This window comes from Bidens hawaiensis, unplaced genomic scaffold (assembly GCF_021521415.1).
Source record: "Bidens hawaiensis isolate Kalapana, Puna unplaced genomic scaffold, B.hawaiensis_p1.1 tig00011664_1, whole genome shotgun sequence".
NCBI lineage: Eukaryota > Viridiplantae > Streptophyta > Magnoliopsida > Asterales > Asteraceae > Bidens > Bidens hawaiensis.
This window is the reverse complement of record NW_027491920.1, coordinates 206,186-228,975: the sequence shown is the minus strand read 5'-3', so window position 1 is coordinate 228,975 and position 22,790 is coordinate 206,186. Positions and strand designations below refer to the sequence as shown.

Sequence of the window (22,790 nt, the reverse complement as noted above, 5' to 3'; positions counted from 1 at the left end):
GCAACACACAATAAATCTCAAGCCATGGTTTGGTTAGGTTGACTTTAAACTAACCCTAGCCAAGTGTCAAGTCACCATAACCAACCTCTCTCATCTCCCTCCTCGCTACACGAAAACAATCCCTAGTCGGGTCAAGGTACATTAATTCTCTGGCTCATGACATTTTATTTTTGGTAGAATAAAATACAAACAACATTTATATATGGCAATGGTTATTCACACACCCTTTTTTCATATTTATACACCCTTTAACACACATTTTATCTTTAGAGAGGGTGTATGAATAACACATCCCTTATATATGATAGATACATCTACATCATGCTAAAAACGATACTTCTCCTATCAATATGTAGGGTACATGTGTACAGGCAGTCGTGGCTTAGCAATTGCTATAAGTGGTTTAGCCAAGGAAATGCCATCATTAGTTTCGAGAAGCTCGGCGGACCGCTTATTACATGGTGCCTCCCAGGTAAACCCTTGGACCATCCTTGCTAGCAGCAATGTAGTTAAGGTTGTGCCTAACCCTATTCCAGGACAACCACGACTCCCTGTGCTAAACGAGATCATCTTCAGGTCATTATCCGAAAGAAGCACTTGTTTTCCTTCCCCATGTAGATGTCGATCTGGGTTGAACCACAATGGGTCTGCCCACAGATTTGGATCTCTTCCCATTCGAAGTCGACTTAGGATAATATGGCTACCATTTGGTATAAAGTAACCACCAACAGTAGTACTCATTGTTGAAACATGAGGTGGGATAAAAGGGTCAAAAGGGTGCAACCTAAAACTTTCCTTGATGCATGCTTTTAAGTAATTGAGTTTGGGTAGGTCGCGCTCTTCGACTAGCTTTTGGCGCCCAACAACATGATCTAACTCCTTGACTGCTTGTTTTAGGATCATAGGTTCATTGATCATCTCAGCGATTACCCATTCTGTCGCGTTAGAAGGATTATCAATTGTGGCAGCCATTAGTTCCTAAATTTGACATGACACAAATATGAATTTGGAATAGACAGTCATGCATGCAAACATATATGAAATGTGTAAAAGTAAAACAGATATTGTACCAAACAAAACATTATTAGCATGTGCATGTGAATGATAATAAAGTAATTGATGGAGAAAAACATACGAGAAGTTGGGATTTAATCTCCTCTGGTGTAAGCTTAGGGTCTTCATGTTTAATAAGGACATCAAGCAAATCACATTTTTCCGTTCTTACCCCATTGCTCCACATTTGAATTCTTTCATCGATCAATGGATCTTGATACTTTTGAACAATTTCAATTGCTTTCCGTGTCATCTTTTCATGGCCATCAAATTCAATCTTTCTTCTTAACCATGGCAAATAATCAGTGACACAAAATGAATAAAGATACTTCAGAATGGTACAAAGCGCATCGACAACTTCAGTTTCTTCCTTACCCGGCCCTCCATCTTCCATTCCTTGCCCGAATAATCTTTTCCCGAAAAACATATTCCTTAATATGTTTCCTATGAAATGTTTGCTCACACTTCGAACATTTATTAATCCACCATCAACTACAGCATCTTGTTTTTCTATTTGGTTACATATGTAGCTAAGCAATAGATCAGCTTCTTTGCCGCGTTTAGGTTGGAGCCATTTGTGTACTCGTGGTGAAAGCATCTCCCGGTTTATGATTCTTTTCATCTTCCTCCATTGCTCGCCATATGGGGACATGATTGTAGTGAGAAATCCGCCACTTATCATATTGGCTGACAAGAAATCAGGCCTGGAATTGAATATTTTATCTTGTTTTTTGAGGATCTCGCATGCAAGGTCTTGGGACAAAACTACAATGACGTGGGTTGAAGGTCCTAGTCGGATGCAAAGGATCGGGGCGTCATACTGGTCCATGAGGTTATGGATCCATCGGAAAATTGGCTTATTTCGAAGAAAACCGACAGTGCATCCGATTAATGGCAAAGGGGTTGGACTAGGTGGTAATGAATGTTGGTTGCTTGAAGATTTCTTGTTTATGAACCTACTAACAAAATAGCACAGGATGACAAGTAGGATGACAACTAAAGACATCATTAGTGAATAGTGATGATGAAGATATATGATGTTGAACGTGAGTTTGAAATGACTTGAGGGAGGTTCGTTAAGGTTTCTTTTATCTAGAATACGTACTGAAAAAATGTGAACATGATAACTGGATTTGTTAAGGTTTCTTTTATGTTCGTATTTACGGGGACGTCACCAGTGGTATTGATGGCCAGAAAACGGGTGTAGATCAAGTGGCTGTGATTGAGGATATGTGGAATGTGGATATTATTGGAGTTAATTTTCATGAAAATGCATGGTGGTCGTCTATTATATATATTAAAAACCAAAGTTTCCATCACCCGCTAATTTTAAAGTTTGTGAAACTTTCAATTGCTAGCCGTGTATCTTAAATCTATGCTCTTTAGTGCATGTGCACCCAAGGCCTTATCAAATTTTATGAAGAGTTCGCGATTTTGTTGATGTTAGCTACTTTGCTATTGAGGATTTTTCAAGTTTCATACACTACAATTCCTTCTAATTGATGTTACATGTATGTTATTCTTTTAAGTTACATGATTTATTTGGACTGGTTGATTTACAGGTTCGTTTATGTAAAAGTGGCTAAGGCTTGCAAGAGCGTGCATCGCCCACACTTAGTTTAGGTAGTATTCCCGGTTTCTAATCCCACTATATATCATATTATGTATATCTTATTATAAGTGAGAATGTCGTGGGAGTATATATTGATGTTATTGGCTTAGATGATATGTTAATTACTAGATAAGTTACTAAGTCATGAATATACATCATGTTATTTAAGACATAAATTAGTCTTGGTTGTAACATAAGTCCAACCCAAAAAAATATAACAGACATTCTATCATGTGATATAGGTTTTTGTTCAACACCATTGTCTTCTTTTATCAATTTAGATATTTTTTTATTGCATCTGATTGTAAAATATTATATCATCACTTTTAAAATCACACATCAAAAACGTCTTCTAAAATGTAATCATATGCAATTTGTAGTGAAACCTATGTTCTTCAGTTAAAACGCAGAAGCAGGGAGCTGCTAGCTCGATTAAGGCCTGCTTTCGTGTTTAGGGGACTGTCATCGCAAATATAGTTTTGCAATCGCAATTTAGGAGCCATTGTTGTGTTGTGTGAGACTATGAGCTATTGTTTGTCAACAAATGGTTGTTTAGAACTAATATTGGAACAATTAGTACGGGTTAAACGGTCCCTAGGCGGCTGACCCCATTGTAGGGAGTACTCGGACATAAATATAACATAAAGCAATTATTGAATATTATATATATGTTAAAACAAGCATAATTCATGTTAAAATAAGCATAATTCATATAAAAAAATAATTCAAAATATTTCAAGTTTTGTTGTTATCTTTAATTTTTTACAAAAAAAAATAATAATAATAAAAAATTGGTGGCCAAGTTGACCTTGGAGGCCGAGTACTCCGACTTTTGATCGTGTTGAACCTTGGCGAGTAATGGTGGCCGAGTTGGGAAAGGGCGGCAAGGTCGATGTCCGAGGACATTGTAGTCGCTAATTCCAAGGCCTTGGAATCCGATTGTTACAGCACTGGTTTAAACATATATGTAAATGCACTATATAATTGAATAAACACACTGCTGCAACGCGAAGGTAAACTATCTTGTTATAAATATTTTGTATAACATATATACAAGATAAAAAAAAGTATAAAAATATGGTATCTATCTATACTAATAAAAGAAAATAATTCTGGATATATGGCATTCTGATGTTAATTCTCACTATCAAATTCCCTCCAAAATCACTTCTCTTCTATTGATGGCAAAGAAAAAAAATATTGGTTTCAAATATAGTATTGATTATAAATTTAACATAGAGTATGAATTGGTCAGTTTCCATTGATTAAATTATTAATGCCATAAATTATATTCTAAACAAACTTGATATAAAAAAAGATTATTGGATTTAAATAATCTCATATTTAATGGGTTGGCCAATAATAATCTCACCTCCGGTATTTCCCGCTGGCAGTCACATCTTTTCAAGGTTTTTTGTTTTATGATCCCCCGTTAAAAATAATTAACGGGGTTAAGTTTTTGCTGATGTGGCTACCAAGTTGGCTTTTTCATTATCCTACATGGCTTTTCTCTTTTTTTAGGGTTTGTGAATTGTAATTGTAGAACAATAACTAATAAATTAATAAACTATAAACACAAAAAGAATTATACTTTCTTTACCTGTGACAAAAACCCATTATTCTTAGCACCATTACACAACTCGCCGTACTTTCCAACTTCTGGCGGCTACAACCGCCACATTCCGGCAGCCAACTGCCTCGCCGTCATCATTTCCTGGCCATCTTTTCCCTCAAAATCCTCTCTTTACCCTCACCAAACTTCCACCGGAGCAACGGCGTCTCCGGCCGTGACACCCTTTTTCCGGCCGCCGTAACACCATCGTGTCTCAGCCGTACGCCGCCGACGGAGATCCGAACCCGGGTTTAAAGTTTGAATCTTGGTTGATGTAGTGGCCGGTAGGTCTGGTTTTCCGGTTATCTTCATGTTTTCCGGCAAGATTTAGTCATTTGTAAATACCCTTTAAAAACTTCAATATGAACGATCTTTATGTTTCTCCTTCGTCAATCAAACCCAGATTCAAGAAAGCAACCATGAACGACCTGCTGACCATCGGACCCGACCCCAACCATGAACGGCGGTGGATTCAACCTTCATACACCGTAGAGGGCTTTCTTGAGATCGATGTAGCTGGTGAAGGATTTAGTCAGTAGGTCGTTTATGGTGTGATTGGAATTGGAATTGGAATTGGAATCTGAATCTGGGTTTGATTGATGAAGGAGAAAGAAAGATTGAAATTAGAAAGTGGGTAAAAGCCATGTAGGAAAATAAAAAAAAAGGAAAAAGCCATGTAAGATAATAAAAAAGCCAACTCACTAGCCAAATCAGCAAAAACTTAACCCCGTTAATTACTTTTAACGGGGGATCATAAAACAAAAAATCATGAAAAGGGGACTGCCAGCAGGAAATACCGGAGGTGAGATTATTATTGGCCAATCCATTAAAGGTGGAATTATTTAAATCCAATAATCCTAAAAAAAATAATATCATAATTATATGTCAAAAATATATTTTCTTTAAGATTGAAATGTATATATAAAAGAGTTTATATTTTAAGAGTATATTAACATTCAAATTTTTTAATCTTCTTCATATTGAAGAAAGCTATAATATTTTTTTTATTTTCTTTTTACAAATATTTAATCTTAAAAATCATAGACAAATTTTACATTTTTTATATTTATTATAAGACTATTGTGATAGTTATACAGTGTCTTTATAAGGACAAAATGAAAGCTGTTTAAAAAGGAAAATCTAGTATCTTTTTTGTCTATGGCCGGGTATGGAACGTATAACATTTTTGTAAAAGACTTTAGATACATGTTTCACATCGAAATGCCTCATTTTTTAAAATGTTGTTTACAGTGACATTGCTTCATTATTATATACCGATAATAGAAGTATAGAACAACTCATTCTCGATTTAAAATTCAAATATATTTGATGATATAAAACAACTGTATTTGTAATACATTTTCTTTACATAATATAAAGAGACTTAATTATTTTTTTTATTTGTGTTAAATTATTCATTGTAATTTATACACTAATATATCTCGTGTAATACACGAGTTTCTAAAGCTAGTTATAGTATACAAATATAAAAATAAAAGTAGAAAAATTGTTAAAGCCCCGTTCGATTGAACCATTACAGCGTCCAGTCAGCACTGCATAACACAATATTACTGGATGAATCCTGGGAATAACTTCAACAACAACATACAGTCTAATTTTAATTTTGTCCAAATTGTGTACAAATAAAAAAGGATCCAATTGTGTATCAAAAAGGACTGGATTATGTATAAAAATGACCGCGGTAATATATGAACATGGTAATTTAGTTTCACTATTATTTCAATTTGAAGGTCTTCTAAGGTAGAGACAATCACTCATTGTAGGCTTTGTAAATGAACCGGGCATTTAAAAATTGTTCGGTAAAAAGTTTATATTCATTTATATTATTATATAATGAACAAACGAACATGAACTCACATCTTGTTCGTTTGTTTATGTTCGTTAAATATATTAAGCTAATGAGAGAAGTGTTTCTTAAAGCGAAAAGTGCGAGAAACAAACAACCAATCAGATACATTCTTTTGTTATATGAATTATTTTAATCATAGGGGTATTTTTACACAAATGTTTTTTTTGGAGCCTAATTATAATCTTATGCATTAATTGTTTTATATGAACAATCTAAAACTATAGTTATCCCTTAAAATAAAACGAATTTTACCAATTGTGTACTAAAAACAGGGTTCATCAAAACAAATTAAAATTTATAACTACCAAAATGCACGGTTATTTCGTCTATTATATTTAAATGAGCAAAATTAGATCCATATTTCTTTTACCTGTTAGGTTTGACTAACGATTCGATGCTTAACGAACCAAAACACGAAAGTCCTAACTCTTATTTATAGAATAACATGTCATTAGCATTTCATATATAAAAAGTTCAACAATATAACTTCTCCATAACTAAGGATTGGAGACTGAAATCTCTATCTTCAAAATAATATACTCCCTCCGTCCCATTTTAAGTGTTCTAATTTGATTTTTTAAGTCTTTCTTATTTAACTTTGACCGACAATATTTTTGTTTGTGTTCTATAATACTTGATGTAAAATATATGAATGGATTGGGTTTTAAATGTATTTTACATTGATATAATTTTCATCAAGTGTTATATAACACAAACAAAAATATTGTCGGTCAAAGTTAAACAAGAAAGATTTGAAAATTCAAATTATGACACTTAAAATAGGACTCAATGAGTAATACAAAATTCAAAGCGCATGAGTCACCGGATAATACCGAACTGACTCACATCCACATCTCCGGACCCGAACTCGACCGACAAAACATCAGCCATTACTTTAACTTGCATGTTAAGTGCAGAAACATAATCCGCCACTTCTTTCAGTACAACCAGCAACGACTGTTTCCGGCAGCCGGGTATTAACCGCCTGAGATCACATGCTTTCCTTTGCATCCCCGGTAACTTCTTCAATCGGATGTTACGGCCGTTTGTTGTTGCAGACACTCGTCTTTGCTTCACAGATTTATAGTTGAGTTTATTTGTGAGGATCGCACGGCTCCATCGAGTCCGTCCTTCAGCCGTTATTGCGAGAACACGATTAGCTACTTCGTGAACTGCACGTTCACTGGAGCCGCCCGGGCCTAGACGGACGTGTCGCAGAGCTTGCAACAGCTTTGATTTGTAGACTTGTTCTCGAGTTTTTGATCTCCAGGACTTAATCTCCTTTTTATTATTCCATCGCCTTTGCATTTTACTCTTGTTGGTCTGTTTCAAGGAATTGTGATGTGTTATCGGATTTGATTTCGCCGTTGATGGCATCATTGTCTGAGAATGGATAAATAAAAGAGTTTTGTTTTGTTTGAGAGAAGGTGAGGATGGGTTGGTGGGATATAAAGAGGAGGGTGTGCGACTGTGTGTTATATCAGGGGTGAGTGAGTATATATTGTGTAAAATCAAATTCGATTATATGCAATAGGGTTGGTTCGTGTGCCCCAAAAAATATTATTAACCGGGTTTGAGTAGGGTGCATGGCAGGTAAGACAAGGGATGGCAATGAAAACCAAATTTAATGGAAAATTAGAAACCCGACATAATAACTAGGACATGTTTGGGATTAGTTTAAAAATTTTTCATGGGTTTGGGACGAGTGCGGAATATGTAATATACCCGATTATCCGATAGCATTGACTCATTTATCTGATTATATGCCTGATGTACCCGACACAACTTTTAAATATATGTGTGTACGTGTGTGTAGAGGAAAGTTCATTAGGAAACTCCAAAAAAGTAGGGACTATTTCCCAACCATTAATCAATTCCTCACATCCTTATGGCGTACTCTCAATCACCTACATCACATGATTTTTGTAGTAAAAAAACCTTTAAGAAAAATCAAAAAAATAATTAAAAATATATAAATAAATAAAAGAAAATATAAAAAAGTAAAAAAAAACTAAAATGTTTATATAGCATCCAGATCCAAACAAAACCCTTCAAAAACATCGAAAATTTAATTAAAAAATATAAAAAAAATACAAAAAATATAAAAAAAAGTAAAAAAAAATCTAGCATCCCCGTTCCAAAAAAAAAACAAAAACATAATTTGCCCTTCGTGTTTAGTTTAGCTTTTAGCGGGTGTAGGTTTTTTAATCTTGCGGGGGGGGGCGTTTTCATCAATAATTTACACGTAAAATAACAAATCTCATTAACGTTTTACATGTAAAGCAATAGTTCATAAAAAACAAAACTTAGTTTAGCCTTCATGTTTAATTTAGTTTTTAGTGGGTTTAGGTTTTTTTAGCTTCCGGGGGGGGGGGGGGGGGGTAAACACTTTTACATGTAAAACAAAAAATCTCATTGACATTTACCTGTAACATAACAGTTCATTAATATTTTACATGTAAAATAACACTTTTAATTAACATTTTACACGTAAAACAACAAATCTCATAAACGTTTTACATGTAAAACAATAGTTCTTTAAGATGCATGTAAAAATTAATATTTTACATTTAAAATGACACTTTTCATTAACATTTTCACGTAAAACAACAAATCTTATTAACATTTTACATGTAAAACAAAAGTTTTTTAAAATTTTACATGTAAAAATTAATATGTTACATAAATAACAAAACTTGTCATTAACAATTTACACGTAAGACAACAGTTATTTAAGATTTTACTTGGAAAATAATTTACATGTAAAATTTTTATAAACTGTTGTTTTACATGTAAAAATGTTAATGATATTTGTTGTTTTACGTGTAAAATATTGATGAAAATGCCCCCCCCCCCCCACAAGATTAAAAAACCTACACCCGCTAAAAGTTAAACTAAACACGTAGGCTAATTTAAGTTTTTGTTTTTTTTTTGGAACGGGGATGCTAGATTTTTTTTTGTTTTACTTTTCTTTATATTTTTCGTATTTTTTATATATTTTTTAATTAAATTTTTATGTTTTTGAAGGGTTTTTTTTGGATCGGGAATGCTAGATAAACATTTCGGTTTTTTTACTTTTTTTATATTTTCATTTTTTTATTTCAATATCTTTTTAATTATTTTTTTGATTTTTCTTAAGGTTTTTTTTCTACTATAAAAATAATGTGATGTAGGTGATTTCGGATACACCATAAAGATGTGGGGAATTGATCAATGGTTGGGAAGAAAGTTCTTTAGTTCACCACTTTTTTAAAGTTCCCCAATGAACCCTTCCCTACACACACACACACACACATATACACACACGCACACACATATATTTAAAAGCTAAACTAAACTCGAAAGCTAAACTAAGTTTGAGGTTTTTTTTTTGAACGGGGATGCTAGATATTTTATTTTTTTTGGGTTTTTTTTAATTTTTTTGAATGATTTTTTTGGACCGGGGATGCTAGATAAACATTTTGTTTTTTTGTTTTAACTTTTTTTAAATTTTCGTTTTTTTATTTCTATATATTTTTTTAATTTTTTAGTGGTTTTTTTTCTACTACCAAAATAATGTAAAATATTAATGAACTGTTGTATTACATGTAAAATCTTTATTAACTGTTGTTTACATGTAAGATGTTAATGAGTTTTTTGTTTTATGTGTAAAATATTAATGAAAAGTGCCCCCCCCCCCTTCCCCGGCAAGATAAAAAAACCTACACCCGCTAAAAGCTGAATTAACCCCGAAGGCTAAACTTTTTTTTTGGAACAGGGATGCTAGATGAATTTTTTTTTGTATTTTTACTTTTTTCGTATTTTTTTAATTAGTTTTCGATTTTTTTAAGGGGTTATTTTTGGACCGAGATACTAGATAACATTTTATTTTTTTACTTTTTTATATTTTTGTTTTTTTATTTCTATATATTTTTTAATTAATTTTTTGATTTTGCTTTTAAGGGTTTTTTTTTCAATTACAAAAATAATGTGATGTAGGTAATTGAGGGCGTGCCATAAAGATTGAGGAATTGATCAAGGGTCGGGAAGGAGTTCCTAACTTTTTTGGAGTTCTCTTTTGAATCTAACTATATATATATATACGGTATCATTTAAAAACTCTACAAACGTTAACTCTTAACAACCAAACATTTTTATAATATTTTTAAATATTAACATTATTTAAGAGTAGTTTTATCATATTAACTTTATTTGGATGCGAGGATGCGTAGAGCCGAAGTACACTTTTGGATGTCGGCGAACTCTAAATATCCTCTTGCGTCGGGTTTTGGTTGAAAATATGTATACTCCCGCTCCAAATCTACCGTGATGTGCAAAAATAAACGTCTAGACATTCGAAAACGACGTTGAAACGTAACGTCGTCGAATCTAGGTCTGCCGTTGAAGTAGTCAAACGTCAAACGAACGTTCGCATCAAGACGATCTCGACGGATATACGGTCGCCTACGGTGCGACGAAGAACTAGTAGAGCCAGACACTATCTTATTGGCGACGGCCCGCATTGCGCTCATGACATCTTCCTCCTCCTTCAACGACTGTTGGTGCATCTGATGAATATTATTCGCATCCTCAATTAGTTGATCCCAAATGTCCAATCCATTTTGAAAATAAAAGTTGATGAAAATAGGTTTTGTACTGATAAAGAAGTATCAAAATGGTGAAAATAGTTGAATTGGTTTGCTATTTATATTTGAGTTTGTATATGAAATGATGAAAATGGTTGAATTGGTTTAATATTTATAATAAGTTTTTTTTCTAATTCTATATGACCGTTAAACGGTCCAATCTTTAACATATTATTATTATATTAAAGTGTAACGATGATAAATAGTAACCCCCTGCCCCTATTGTCGCCCGGGGGGGTTGGTGTTACCATTTAAAATCGCCCCTTATCGTCCCAATATCTCGCCCACTACACACGGCCTTAGCCCTTAACTTGTTGATAGTAGGGATGTTTATTGCTTGATTTCAAACTAATTAAACGAAAACTCAACTGAATAGAAAGCATTTAAAACCGAACCAAAATACATATTTGTTTTCGGTTCAGTTTCAAACCGAAACCAAGTTGGTCTTTTGGTTTTAAAAATCTGATTTTGGTTCACATCGAATAACAGTGTTAGTTTTTAAGTTTTGGCATTTATACAATATTAGTCCTGAGTCCACCATTGTACCAAATTCAATAACAAATAATGCTAAAAATAATAAATAAAGAAAAAAAACATTTGGTTTATTCGTTTGAAACCGAAAACTAAAGCAAATTTGAGTTTGATTTTCAGTTCGGTTTTGAACTAACTAAATTCGCCTCACATATGCGTTTGACTTAGGCCGAAACAACCTTCAAAACGATAACGAAACAAACAAAAACCAGATCCAATAAACATCCCAAGCTAAAAGGAAAGTTGATATTCATTTTAGTGGTTTTATAAAGCAAGAATATGAGTCTTAACTATTGTAATTAAGGGTTGAATCACAAGAATAGAACCCTAGGAACCAGATTGTAGCCTTTATTTGTAGATGTCCTGCTCCTCCTTAACAATGGATCATCAGAAACCAGCAATTAAATAAGATAGTCAGAGAGTACCATTTATATTGTTAACTGTTGTACACTTGTACTTAAAAAGAAAAAATCAATTTTCAATTCACGTGCAATTTATGGATTATCGTGTATTGTAGGTGTATGAGCTACTAAGGGATTGTGCGTTAATAATAACTAGACAAGTGCCCGCATGATACAGTGTAAAACATATACCTCGGTAACAGGGCCGGCCTGAGGGACATGCGAGCCGCACCTTGAGCCGAGCCACGTAATTTTCGAGGGCCAAAACCTTTTTATGTGTATATATATTTATCGGTAAAAAAATCCCGAGTCAAATAACACCGTCAATTGGTCGATTCGGTCTTTAATTTTGGTGTTTAACACCAGCCGGAAAAATAAGTTCATCGGCCGGAATATTAGAGTCGGAGACGGAAGGAGACGCAGAGGTGTTGAATGTGTTTCAAATCAAGTTTTGACATATGACAAGAATGGTCCCAGACTTACTTAAATATTAATTGAAACCAAAACACTTTTTACCTTTATGTTTTACAATTAATATAACTAACCCTTATACTTGATTTATAAGGAAATAATAGCATAGATTTATGATATGTATATACATATAGATCCACGCTAAAATGGATGACATCTGTAACCGGTTGACGCACAATTAATTTTTGTGTCTTCATAAATTAAGAGTTCATAAATTAAGAGATGATCTTGATTCATATATAGTTTTTTTAATAGATTAACTAGTTTGAAAACATTAAAACGTAATTGATTGTCATTTGAGATGGTGGAATACCTAGTTTCCATTACTAACACATCCATACACCTACTAATCCATATGATTATTGTTATAACACTAATCATTGTTTATATAAATTAGCTTATGTATTTCGTTATTCGTCAAGGCCTATGAGCCTTTTTATTTTGGTTTGGTCGAGGTATCTATTTTTTTTGAAACAGCCCTGCTCGGTAATCATGTAAGAAGTTTATAGGTGTTCGTTATTCGATTTGAAACCGTACGTAAAAACGTTCAAACTGGTCATTGGTTCAATTTTACGGATGATTTTTTCTTAACTTTTGGTCAGTCGTTTTAAACTTTTGAAGTCAGTTTCGGTTTTCGATGACAAAAAAAAACGTTACTAACGGTTTAGCTCACAGTTTAATTTAAAACCCATTAAAATAAAAAAAAAAACCATCGAAACTTACCATGTGATGTCTCGTCCCCATTTTTTTTGAAAAACAAACAAAAAGGTATATATTAACGGTCTCATAACATCTAACACCAAATCACCAAATAAAAAAAACGTTAAGCTAACAATACACAAAACTAAAACGAAAACCCCCTCCAATTTTCCCACGAGATATTTAGCTTTCTTGAACGATTCATCCAAAGACATCCAAGAGATTTGATTTCCCCAACCACACTCGCTAACTGGCCCGGCCTCTCATTAAACACCACATCGTTTCTCACCTTCCATATACTCCACATGGTGATGAGACAAATCGCGTGAAACGACTTCTTTTTAGAAGTAGTAAACCCCGAAAATTTATAAAATCTAGGATATCCTGGACACCAAACGCATAAAAAGAAGGGGCCTTACACTACATGGAGATAGTCCATCAAACGTCTTGTGCAAACTGGCACGATGCAAAAGTGTTTTCCACGGTCTCCTTCGCATCACTACATATCAGGCAATAAATCTAATCAGGACTTTGAATTAGGCGACACACGAACCCCAAGGTTTGTAGATATTGGAGTATGAGTTTAGCCCAAGGTTAAAAGTAAGTCACGTGGTCCCGTGGATCATGTGTATTGTCATGTAGGATTAAATGATAAGGTACGAATTTATGGGCCACGCAGAACAAATGGCTGAATGGGTACAGTATTTACTAAGAAAAATATACTATTTTCTTATTTTTTCCTGTTCCTTTGATTATCCACGATAAGAAATTCATATGGTGATTTTGAAGAGAAAGAGGCGATGTGAGTGAAGGTATGATGTGGAGAAGATATGATTGAGTAAGATTCTTGTGAAAAAATGATAGAATGTAAAGAGAGATGAGTAAATTGAGGAGAGATGAGTATTTTGTGCGGCCAAGTACCATATGACAAAAAAACACCCATAGAAAAACCATCTATTAGAGATGGTTTTAGGTTGTTAAAATATGAAAAGGATAAGTGATTTCTTACATTTTTTAGAACGGCCAACAATGGTGACTCAATGACAAAAAGCCACCCACTGTCAGCTGGCCCAACTGTGCCGTACGGAGCCCTTAAACGTCTTCAAGTTATCTCCAGTTTCGGGGAAAACCTACCAGCCCGAATACCCACTTGTGATAAAACCCGGACACACTCATGATTGAACTGGATATCACAAAGATCTCAATCTTCCTTTATTGAGTCATCCATGCCCCCATAACATGTTGTCTGTAGAGATTGAACCCGAGTCTCTTTTAAAAAACTCATGTTTCTAACCACTACATCACATTAAAATTGACTAGTGATTTCTTACATAATTATCTAATTCACGTGTACTTTTATTGGTTTTATGAAACGAGTTTGATATTTCGTATGATTTTTGGATTTTGTTATGAAAAATTGTCTTTAATCTCAAATGTTTTGTGACTTAAATGTCGTTTATTAGGGAAAGTAATTTTACCATCTTGGATCGACTTTAATTTAATGATGAAAATTTTATGGACTTTTCTTTTCAATAAGAATTACATTAATCTAGAATTCTAGATAATAGCATTTCTGATATTTCAGATACCTCATACGGGTATATAAATGTGAGTCTTTATATATCAATTTTTTCCTTCTATTGTGATAACATAAACAAAACAAAGTTGTACACAGTTCGTCCACCTGCCAGGATGGGCCTTAGTTGATGGCCTAGCCGTGTATCCACTCTTTTGCGTATTTGTATATTTTAGTATTTTAAGGTTAAAAATGACCTAAATTATTTCAACCCATTGCAACAATCTTCATGTTTTTAACACATTTGTAGGTCTCCTATATAAGATATAAGATGGGTAATAGCATATATAACTTTTTATAAAATGTAATTTTCAATTATTTCATAAATTAAAATTGTCTGAATAGAAATATAAATTAACAACCAATTTATGATGACACTCCAAAGATAATTATAAAGATCCTAACTTTTGGCGTAGCAAACTCTACTAATCCCCCAAATAGTGAACACAATACTTTTTGGGCCTACAATGCCCAAACCCGCTTATGGATGTGTATTATACGCCAATTACATCTATCCGAAGTATTTTTCACCTTTAAACACATTCCCGACTTATATACAACAAAGGAAACTCAATGACAACATCAATAATGTATTTTATACCCAATATACAATGTCATGTATAACTATGCCTTCGCCAAAGTTATATATTATACAATTTGAGAGGGTACTATAAATGCACTATGGATGGCTAAAACATTGTAGTATGGATGAATTCGTGAGGCCATACCTCCCTCCATGGTTGTCACTTATCAGTAGACATCATCACGGTTGGAATTTTTTGTAATTCTAGGTGGTTTAGGAAATCTATTTGTAATTGTAGGTGGTTTGTTTAATTTTTTGTAAAAGTAGATAATTCGCAATGGGGGGCTGCGAGTTTAACCATCAATTATAAACTCGCAATGGGGGATAGCGAGTTTTAAGAAAATCTTACAAAACTTTTAAATTCGCAAGGGGTGGACAGCGACTTTTTGAACACATCAAATCACTTTAAAAAATTACCCATGTTTTTATTCCATCTTACAATCCATTCGCAAATCATATGTTTTTTATTACTTTCATATGTTTTATATACCAAATCAATCCCCACGTTGGTGTTGAATGAATATAGGTCCAGTTATGAAAAGTATGGTCAGTGGCAGAGCCACATAGTGCCCACGGGGTTCGGCCTTCTTTTTTGATTTTATATATAACATATTGTATTGAATTAACGAGTGATCATAGTATCATTTTATAACGATATTCAAACTCGTTAATTATAAAAAAAAATTAGTAATCAATTTTTTTTATAAAATTTAAAAAGTTCTACAATAACTAAAAAATGACTAATAAACATTATAAATGAACATGTAGTAACTAGTAAGTCACATATAGATTATAAAATAAATTATTCATAAATGGACCAATGATAACCGGTTAACATTTAAACATAGTACCTAAATAAAATTTAAATAAGAGTTGCGATTGAAAGAGATTTTTTAAGTCGCGATTGAAGATGTTATGAGTCGTTTTCAAAACATGAAAGATCGTAGAGAACAATTATAATATATAATATTTTTTTAATTAATATGACTTTGTATTTTATTGATTGTTGACACGTGCTTTTGTTATGACATTAATATTGCATTTTATATATCTTACTGGCCTGACCCGACCTGGGTCCGAAAATTTGGCGTCGGAAAAAATCGAGCACCGAAAAATCCTGAACCCATAGGAAAAAAATTTCTAGCTCCGACACCGGGTGTAGTGATATGTTATGTTGATAAACATACGAAAAATTATCTACCATAGGAAAAATGTTATGTTTGTAAAAGTTACGCAAAAAAACTTTTAAAGAACTCGTGTCCACATCTTATTTTCTTTTCTCCAATAATCTTATCATGGGAATCTTTGTTGAGAAAGATCTACCATATCAAACATAGGCTATATAAAAATGTAAGCAGGGAGTAAAAACATGAGTAACTTCTAAAAATAATTTGATGTATTTCAAACCTCGTCGCCCCTTCTTGCGAGTTTTAAAGTTTTGTCAGATTCTCTTTAAACTCGCAGTCCCCCCTTGCGAGTTTATAGTTGGTGGTTAAATTTGCAGCCCCCCGTTGCGAGTTATCTACTTTTACAAAAAAAATTAAACAAACCACCTACAAATTCAGAAGGATTCCCTAAACCACCTGGAATTACAAAAAAATCATTAGGTTGTTCATGAGGGTTGTTTGGAATTGGAACAGAAATAACTCCAAAATAATTTAATTGACTAGATTCACGTGAATCCCTATTTCAAGTCAAAACCAAGGGAGGTGATTGATATATCATGCTTGGTTTTTTTATTTATATATTCACCATTAATGTAATTTTTTTTTTGTTGTATTATACATTTAGAGAAAAGAAGATAATATAAAGATTTCAATACAAAAAAATGAACCTTAAGGATTTTTAGCTTTCTTACTTTCTCAATAAAGACTAGAATTTACAAATTCAAATGGTTGACTAGAGTATTTTAAATTAAACTGCTTTATTGCTGTATCATGTTATTAACCCATGCATGACATTGATGGAAATATAGAAATCGTCAAGTAAACACATATATAATTTTAAATGACAGGTTATTTTCTAATATATTTTTTTGGGCAACAACATGATTTTTAATTGCAATTCATATTTATACGCAAAACAAAGTATTGAAATACATAAACTTACAAAGAATGACTTTACATAGTACAATGTTTATGAAGAAAATTTAAAATTTTAAAACATAAATTTCATAAACTTAAAAAAAGAATATTAAAAGAAAACAAACAAACTTAACTAACATTGGTCTAGAAAGCAAGCAAATAAAAAATAAGCATCCAGGAAAGATTTCTGATAAGCATTCAAGAATAATTCAAGCTTCTTTTCTGTGACAACTGTCCTATCCGACCCGACCCAGGTACCCGTTTTCGATCCGATTCTTTTTATGATTTAAAATGAGTAATAATCTTTGTAAATTTAGCATTTAATAAATTATATATATACTTTTATATTACTTACTAATAATAATTCCGTCCCGCCTTCTTCTTTCTTGTCGCCGTCCCGCCTTCCTTCTTCTCTCTTGTCGCCGTCCCGCCTTCCTTCTTCTCTCTTGTCGCCGTCCCGCCCCTTTGCTTAACCCTTGAGCCTTGACCCCCCCCCTTTTCTCTAACTCCTTGCTTGTCCTTTGGATCTTCCCGCCTAAGAATGTCTGCGCAGCCCCACGCGCCAGACCCCTTACAAGGAAGCTTGCGCGAAGACTAACCGTTCCCGCAGCGCGCTAAGAATGGTATTTCTTCCCGCGGCACGCTAAGGATTACAGTTCTTCCCGCAGCGCGCTAAGAATTGTAGTTCTTCCCGCGGCGCGCTAAGGATTGTTCTCTGTCTGCCTTCGCCCTCGCGCGCGCTCGAGTCTTCTCGCGCTAGACTTGTATCTTTTTCTGTTTTAGCCAGCCCGTTTACTTTTGTGATATCTTCTGTTTGAATAGTCACATTCGGCGCAGCATGCGCACCAACCCCATTGGTTGGCAGAAAAAGTGACTGACATAATCTTTTGAAATCTGCTTTTCCCATGCCTTGACCAGTACCTTTATCTGACTCCTCCCATGCTTTATTCTGTAACCTGTCAGCCCTTTTTCCTGTTCCCCTGCTGCCATATCTTTTGGTATCTTTTGCTTTTGGAATCTTTTGCCTTTTGATATCTTTTGCTTGATTTGATGAGATCTTTTCCTCTTTTTAAGGGATTGTGTTCCCTAGGGTTTCCCTATATATAATGCTATTTTCTTGTTATTTAACACTACACACACAAACACTTAAACTCCCCTCTGCTCTCTTCTCCTTGCTCTCTGCCGTTGTTCCTCAGCCGCCTCCTCTCTTTGCCTTCGTCTTTTCCCTTGTCCCGCCCAGATTTCCGGTAATATATAATATATAATAATTTGTTAAAGATACATATTACTATGCTAACATATATTCAAGGCATAAAACAAATCATTAAACCAATAACCTCTTATTTATAGGTTAACTTGTGCTTGTTTAAAAGTTGGTTCTTGCATTATCTTTCTTCGCACCGTTTACAGTGAGTAATCTCGTACCTAATCCCTTTTTATTTTTAATGTTTTGGGATGTTCATGTGTTCGTACAAACTTGAGTCTTAAACTTGTTTATAAACTTTTGTCGCGCAAAACCCCATGTGTTATGGACGTAGACTTGGCTGTTTATTTGTATGTGTGGATCATTAACCGTCTTGTCGGCCTATTCCGCAGTTTTCATGGATCCATTAGATGAACACGGGAGAACTATCGTTTATGATTTCTCTTTTGTTTACACTTGCACAGTTTTCTTGTTTTTGTGCTTAATTGGGAGCACGGATTGAACTATGAGCTATGATCTATTAGGCTTGATCACAATCTGATTACACCCTTGTTGAACACCAGTTATACACATGATGCGCCCAGATATTGTTATCTATTTATTTGTATTAAACTTGATTTCTCACCGACACGCAAGTGTTGACGTTTTATTTTAACACATGTTCAGGTTTGCTGTAGCTGTTTCTGGAAGCGTGAGGACACATAGGATGTTTTCTTTTCTTTTGGACCTAGTTTAAAATGTAACAAGACAAGTTTATGTTATTTGAATATTTTGAGTTATGATATGATTAATTTTATGTTATTTCGTGAAATTGTGTTGCGCGTGCGTGGTAAATGTATTTATTAAATATTGACACCCAAATAGTGTTACGAGTAATGAAACAATACGTGGCGCCCCGATATATAATCCGCCATCGGTCGGGGTGTTACAGATTGGTATCAGAGCTCCGTGACTTTAGGATAGGTGGTTAGACGTAACGACCTAGAATACCTAAGAGTCCCTTCTCGCGCATGAGAAATATCTCATGTTTGCGCGCTAATTGTTAATTACTCGATATTTATAAAATATGCGGGCGCATACGCAGCACTTGATTTCATGTTTTATTCGCGATCTTTCGATTATTATTAAATTTCAATGTATTTCTTTACTTACATATTCGTTTGTTGTGGGGATTGAAAATCCGAGAAGTCATGGTGATACATGAATAGTTGATTTTCAATTACCATTAACTTTATATTTTAAATTGAAGATTTGAAAAGTCATGGTGATACATGAATTGTCAATCTCCAATATTCATTTACTTGATATTTTAAATTGAGAATTCGGAAAGTCATGGTGATGCATGAATGGTCGATTTTCAATTCTAATTCATTACCTGTATTAAGTTTGCATTTAAATTCATATTTTACTTCAAGATTTGATAGCACTTAACTCCGCGAAACAAACTTTACGACGATATACTTTGCGCTAAAACGATTTCCATACCAAGATATTAACAAAATTAAAACTTTAATAGAATGCCTCCGCTATCAGCTCGTTTGTTAGGACATGAAATGTCATGTGTATGTCCCCAGTTCTATCAGGATGGTTCGATATGAAAATAACGATCGTGAAACCAAGTTAACGGACTGAAAATGTCAAAAGAAACTGATTCGATCGAATCAGTGACTGATTCGATCGAACCAGGACTCATTCGATCGAATGAGATACTCATTCGATCGAATCAGTATACGATATATAAACGAAACTTAGGAAATTTCACAAGAGAGAGCACACATTACACACAGTCACGAACCTGCTACTGCCGAAAATCCTCTCTGCCCATCTTCGTCGTGTCGGTCTTTTCCTCCGTCCCTAGGTGTCAAACCGTCTTAGGAATCGTAACCGTGCGTTGTTGATCACCACCGAATCGCCGTGTTAGAGGATTCCGCACTCTAACACGTTGCCCCGTGAATCGTTGGGAAACCGTGTCCCGCACCGGTCCGACAAAGTGGTATCAGAGCCTTTGGTTCTAGATTCACGTTAGATTCGTGGTAAAATTCGTGTTTTTCTCGCGAAAATCGTAATTTTTGCCGGAAAATTCCGAATTTTTGGTGTTTTTGATCTTGGTGTTCGTCGTGTTCTTGTCAAAAACTGTTAAAATTGTCATACTTTGGTGTTTTGATCTTAGAATTGTGTGTTAAAAGTTCGAGTTTCGTCAAGAACGTTCTTCGCGTTCTTCGTGTTCTTCGTATTTTTGGTGGTTTTGATCCGTTTTTTGGTTGGTCTTAAGTTGTTTTTGTGTTAAAAGTCATATTTTGATCTTAAGTTGCTTCTTGATCTTCCAAGATTTGTGTTTTTGATTCAAAATTCGAAAATCCGTCAAAATCTTCTAATTTTGGAATTTCCAGATTTTCCGATCGAACGTGTCTATTTTTGGAACTCATTCGATCGAATAGCCTTCCTATTCGATCGAACAAGTTTAAACTTTGACCGAATCAGTTTTTTCCCGCCGAGAATTACTCCTAGTTCATTCGATCGAACCAGATTTGTTCGTTCGATCGAATTAGTCACCATTCGATCGAATAAGTCTTTTATTCGATCCGCCGATTCGATCTTTGTCTTATTCGACTGTCAGAACCCGTTCGATTGAACCAGAAACTCTTTCGATCGAACCTCTCAACCCATTCGATCGAACCAGATTCACTTTCGATCGAATAACTTACAGATCAGCATTTCAGAGAGACATTCGATCGAACCAGAACACATTCGATCGAATAGGTCACTCATCCGATCGAATCAAACCCATTCGATCAACAGTTCAACGTTAAAGCAAAGAAACAAAGATGGCTGCAAGTTCGAGTACCAACAAGAGGATTCAATCGATTCTCGAAAGTGACTCTGAATCGGGAAGCTATAACAAGCCACCAAAGCTAATGACTTTAAACGATTTTACAACCTGGAAGACAAGATTTCAAATTCATATAACAGGTGTGAATCCTGGACTTTGGGAAGCTGTTCAGACAACTTGGGTGCATCCGACAAATGATGATGGTGAGACTTTGAGTTACTTTAGGCTGTCTGAAGATCAAAGGATAGCCTTTGATGCTGAGAAGAAAGCCTTCTCGTTACTGTCACAAGCACTTTCAAGCGATCTCTTCCATCAGTTTAACCAGTTTACAACAGCGTCAACTCTTTGGAACGCACTGGTTGAACGATGTGAAGGATCTGACTCACTTAGAGAAATTCACGCACGGGAGCTCAAGCGTGAATTTGATTTGTTTGGTCCAGAATCGGGAGAAGACATTGAATCGTTACTGTCGAGATTCTATCATCTAATGTCAGAACTCAAGTCCTATAATGTCAAAACAACAGGGACTGAAAAGGTTAGATGTCTTGCTCAAGGACTTCCAACCAGCTGGAACACCTTCCTGACAGTAATGAGAAGAAGTCATCAGCTGGAGACGATTCTCCTGTCTGATTTTATTAAAGAAATCAGACAAGAAGAGGCTGAACTAAGAGCCTCCTCCAGAAAACCGAGATCAACTTCTGACAAATCACTCTACATGTCAAAACCTCCTATGTCAGATTCAACTGATCATGCTCCGATGAAGACCGCTTTTGTCTCCTCAACGTCAAATCAATCAAAGGGGACTGAAACGAGATCTTCCGTCCCATCATCAACTTCTGGAAATTCAAGTACTAACTCCGGACCCAAGTCAACGGAGAAAGCAACGTTGAATACTGAAGGCTTGGGAACAGTAACAGTGGAGGTTGCCAAAGAACACATGGCAACTCTAGGCACGATAATTGAGTCCTACAGTTTAATGGTGGCGGGTAAGCTAGGAAATAGTCATCTGGACAGTGATGACTATGAACAGCTTGACGAAGATGATATGGAACGCATAGACATTATGTGGGCTCTTGGCAGTGCGTTCCGAAGGGCCAGAAAGTGGACGAAGAAAACAGGTCAGGCCCTCTCAATAAACAACAAATCCAAGTTCGGCTTTGATAAAAACAAAGTAAAATGCTACAACTGTGGCGAACTTGGTCACTTTGCCAAGGAGTGTTCGAAGCCAAGAAGGGAAGGTCACCAATATCCCTTCCGAACCACTTCATCATCATCCACTCCTGCTGAAGCTGCTGCAACTGTCAACCTTGAGAGACAACTGGTCCCTCAAAATCAAACCGCAGCAAACAACGTCAACATCAACAATGAAACTGCTCTTGCAGTTCAAGGGGATGAAGGCGAGACATGGAACTTCAGCATCAACATGGCTGATGTCACAATAGTAGATGGAAACTCCGAAACCGAGTCTGTTGTTTCCTCGACCAATGAAGAATATATTGTCGATGAACCAGCTGCTGAAGTCCATGAAGAAGAACCTGAGGTTGAAGTGGTATCTTTGGAGATTAAGGAGGATCACGATAAAGAGTCAAATGTTCCTCAAATATCTCCATGTTCGACAATTCCCGCAGAGGCTGCTAAA

General features: G+C 34.9%; 1 protein-coding gene across 1 annotated transcript; it reads right to left on the bottom strand.

Moving 5' to 3' along the window:
• Positions 1–274: 274 nt before the first annotated feature.
• On the bottom strand, positions 275–2,062 carry LOC143538685 (isoleucine N-monooxygenase 2-like). The gene is made up of 2 exons (XM_077032186.1): positions 1,136–2,062; positions 275–978 (listed from the first exon to the last, which is right to left on the bottom strand). The coding sequence occupies exons 1-2, from the start codon at positions 2,060–2,062 to the stop codon at positions 346–348; spliced, it is 1,560 nt and encodes a 519-aa protein (XP_076888301.1). The 3' UTR covers positions 275–345.
• Between the last annotated feature and the right edge of the window lie 20,728 nt (positions 2,063–22,790).

Coding starts and splice junctions, on each gene's coding strand:
- LOC143538685 (XM_077032186.1), bottom strand. CDS start 2,062: ATGATGTCTTTAGTTGTCATCCTACTTGTCATCCTGTGCTATTTTGTT. Junction 979..1,135: donor AGATTAAATCCCAACTTCTC/GTATGTTTTTCT, acceptor TGTCAAATTTAG/GAACTAATGGCTGCCACAAT.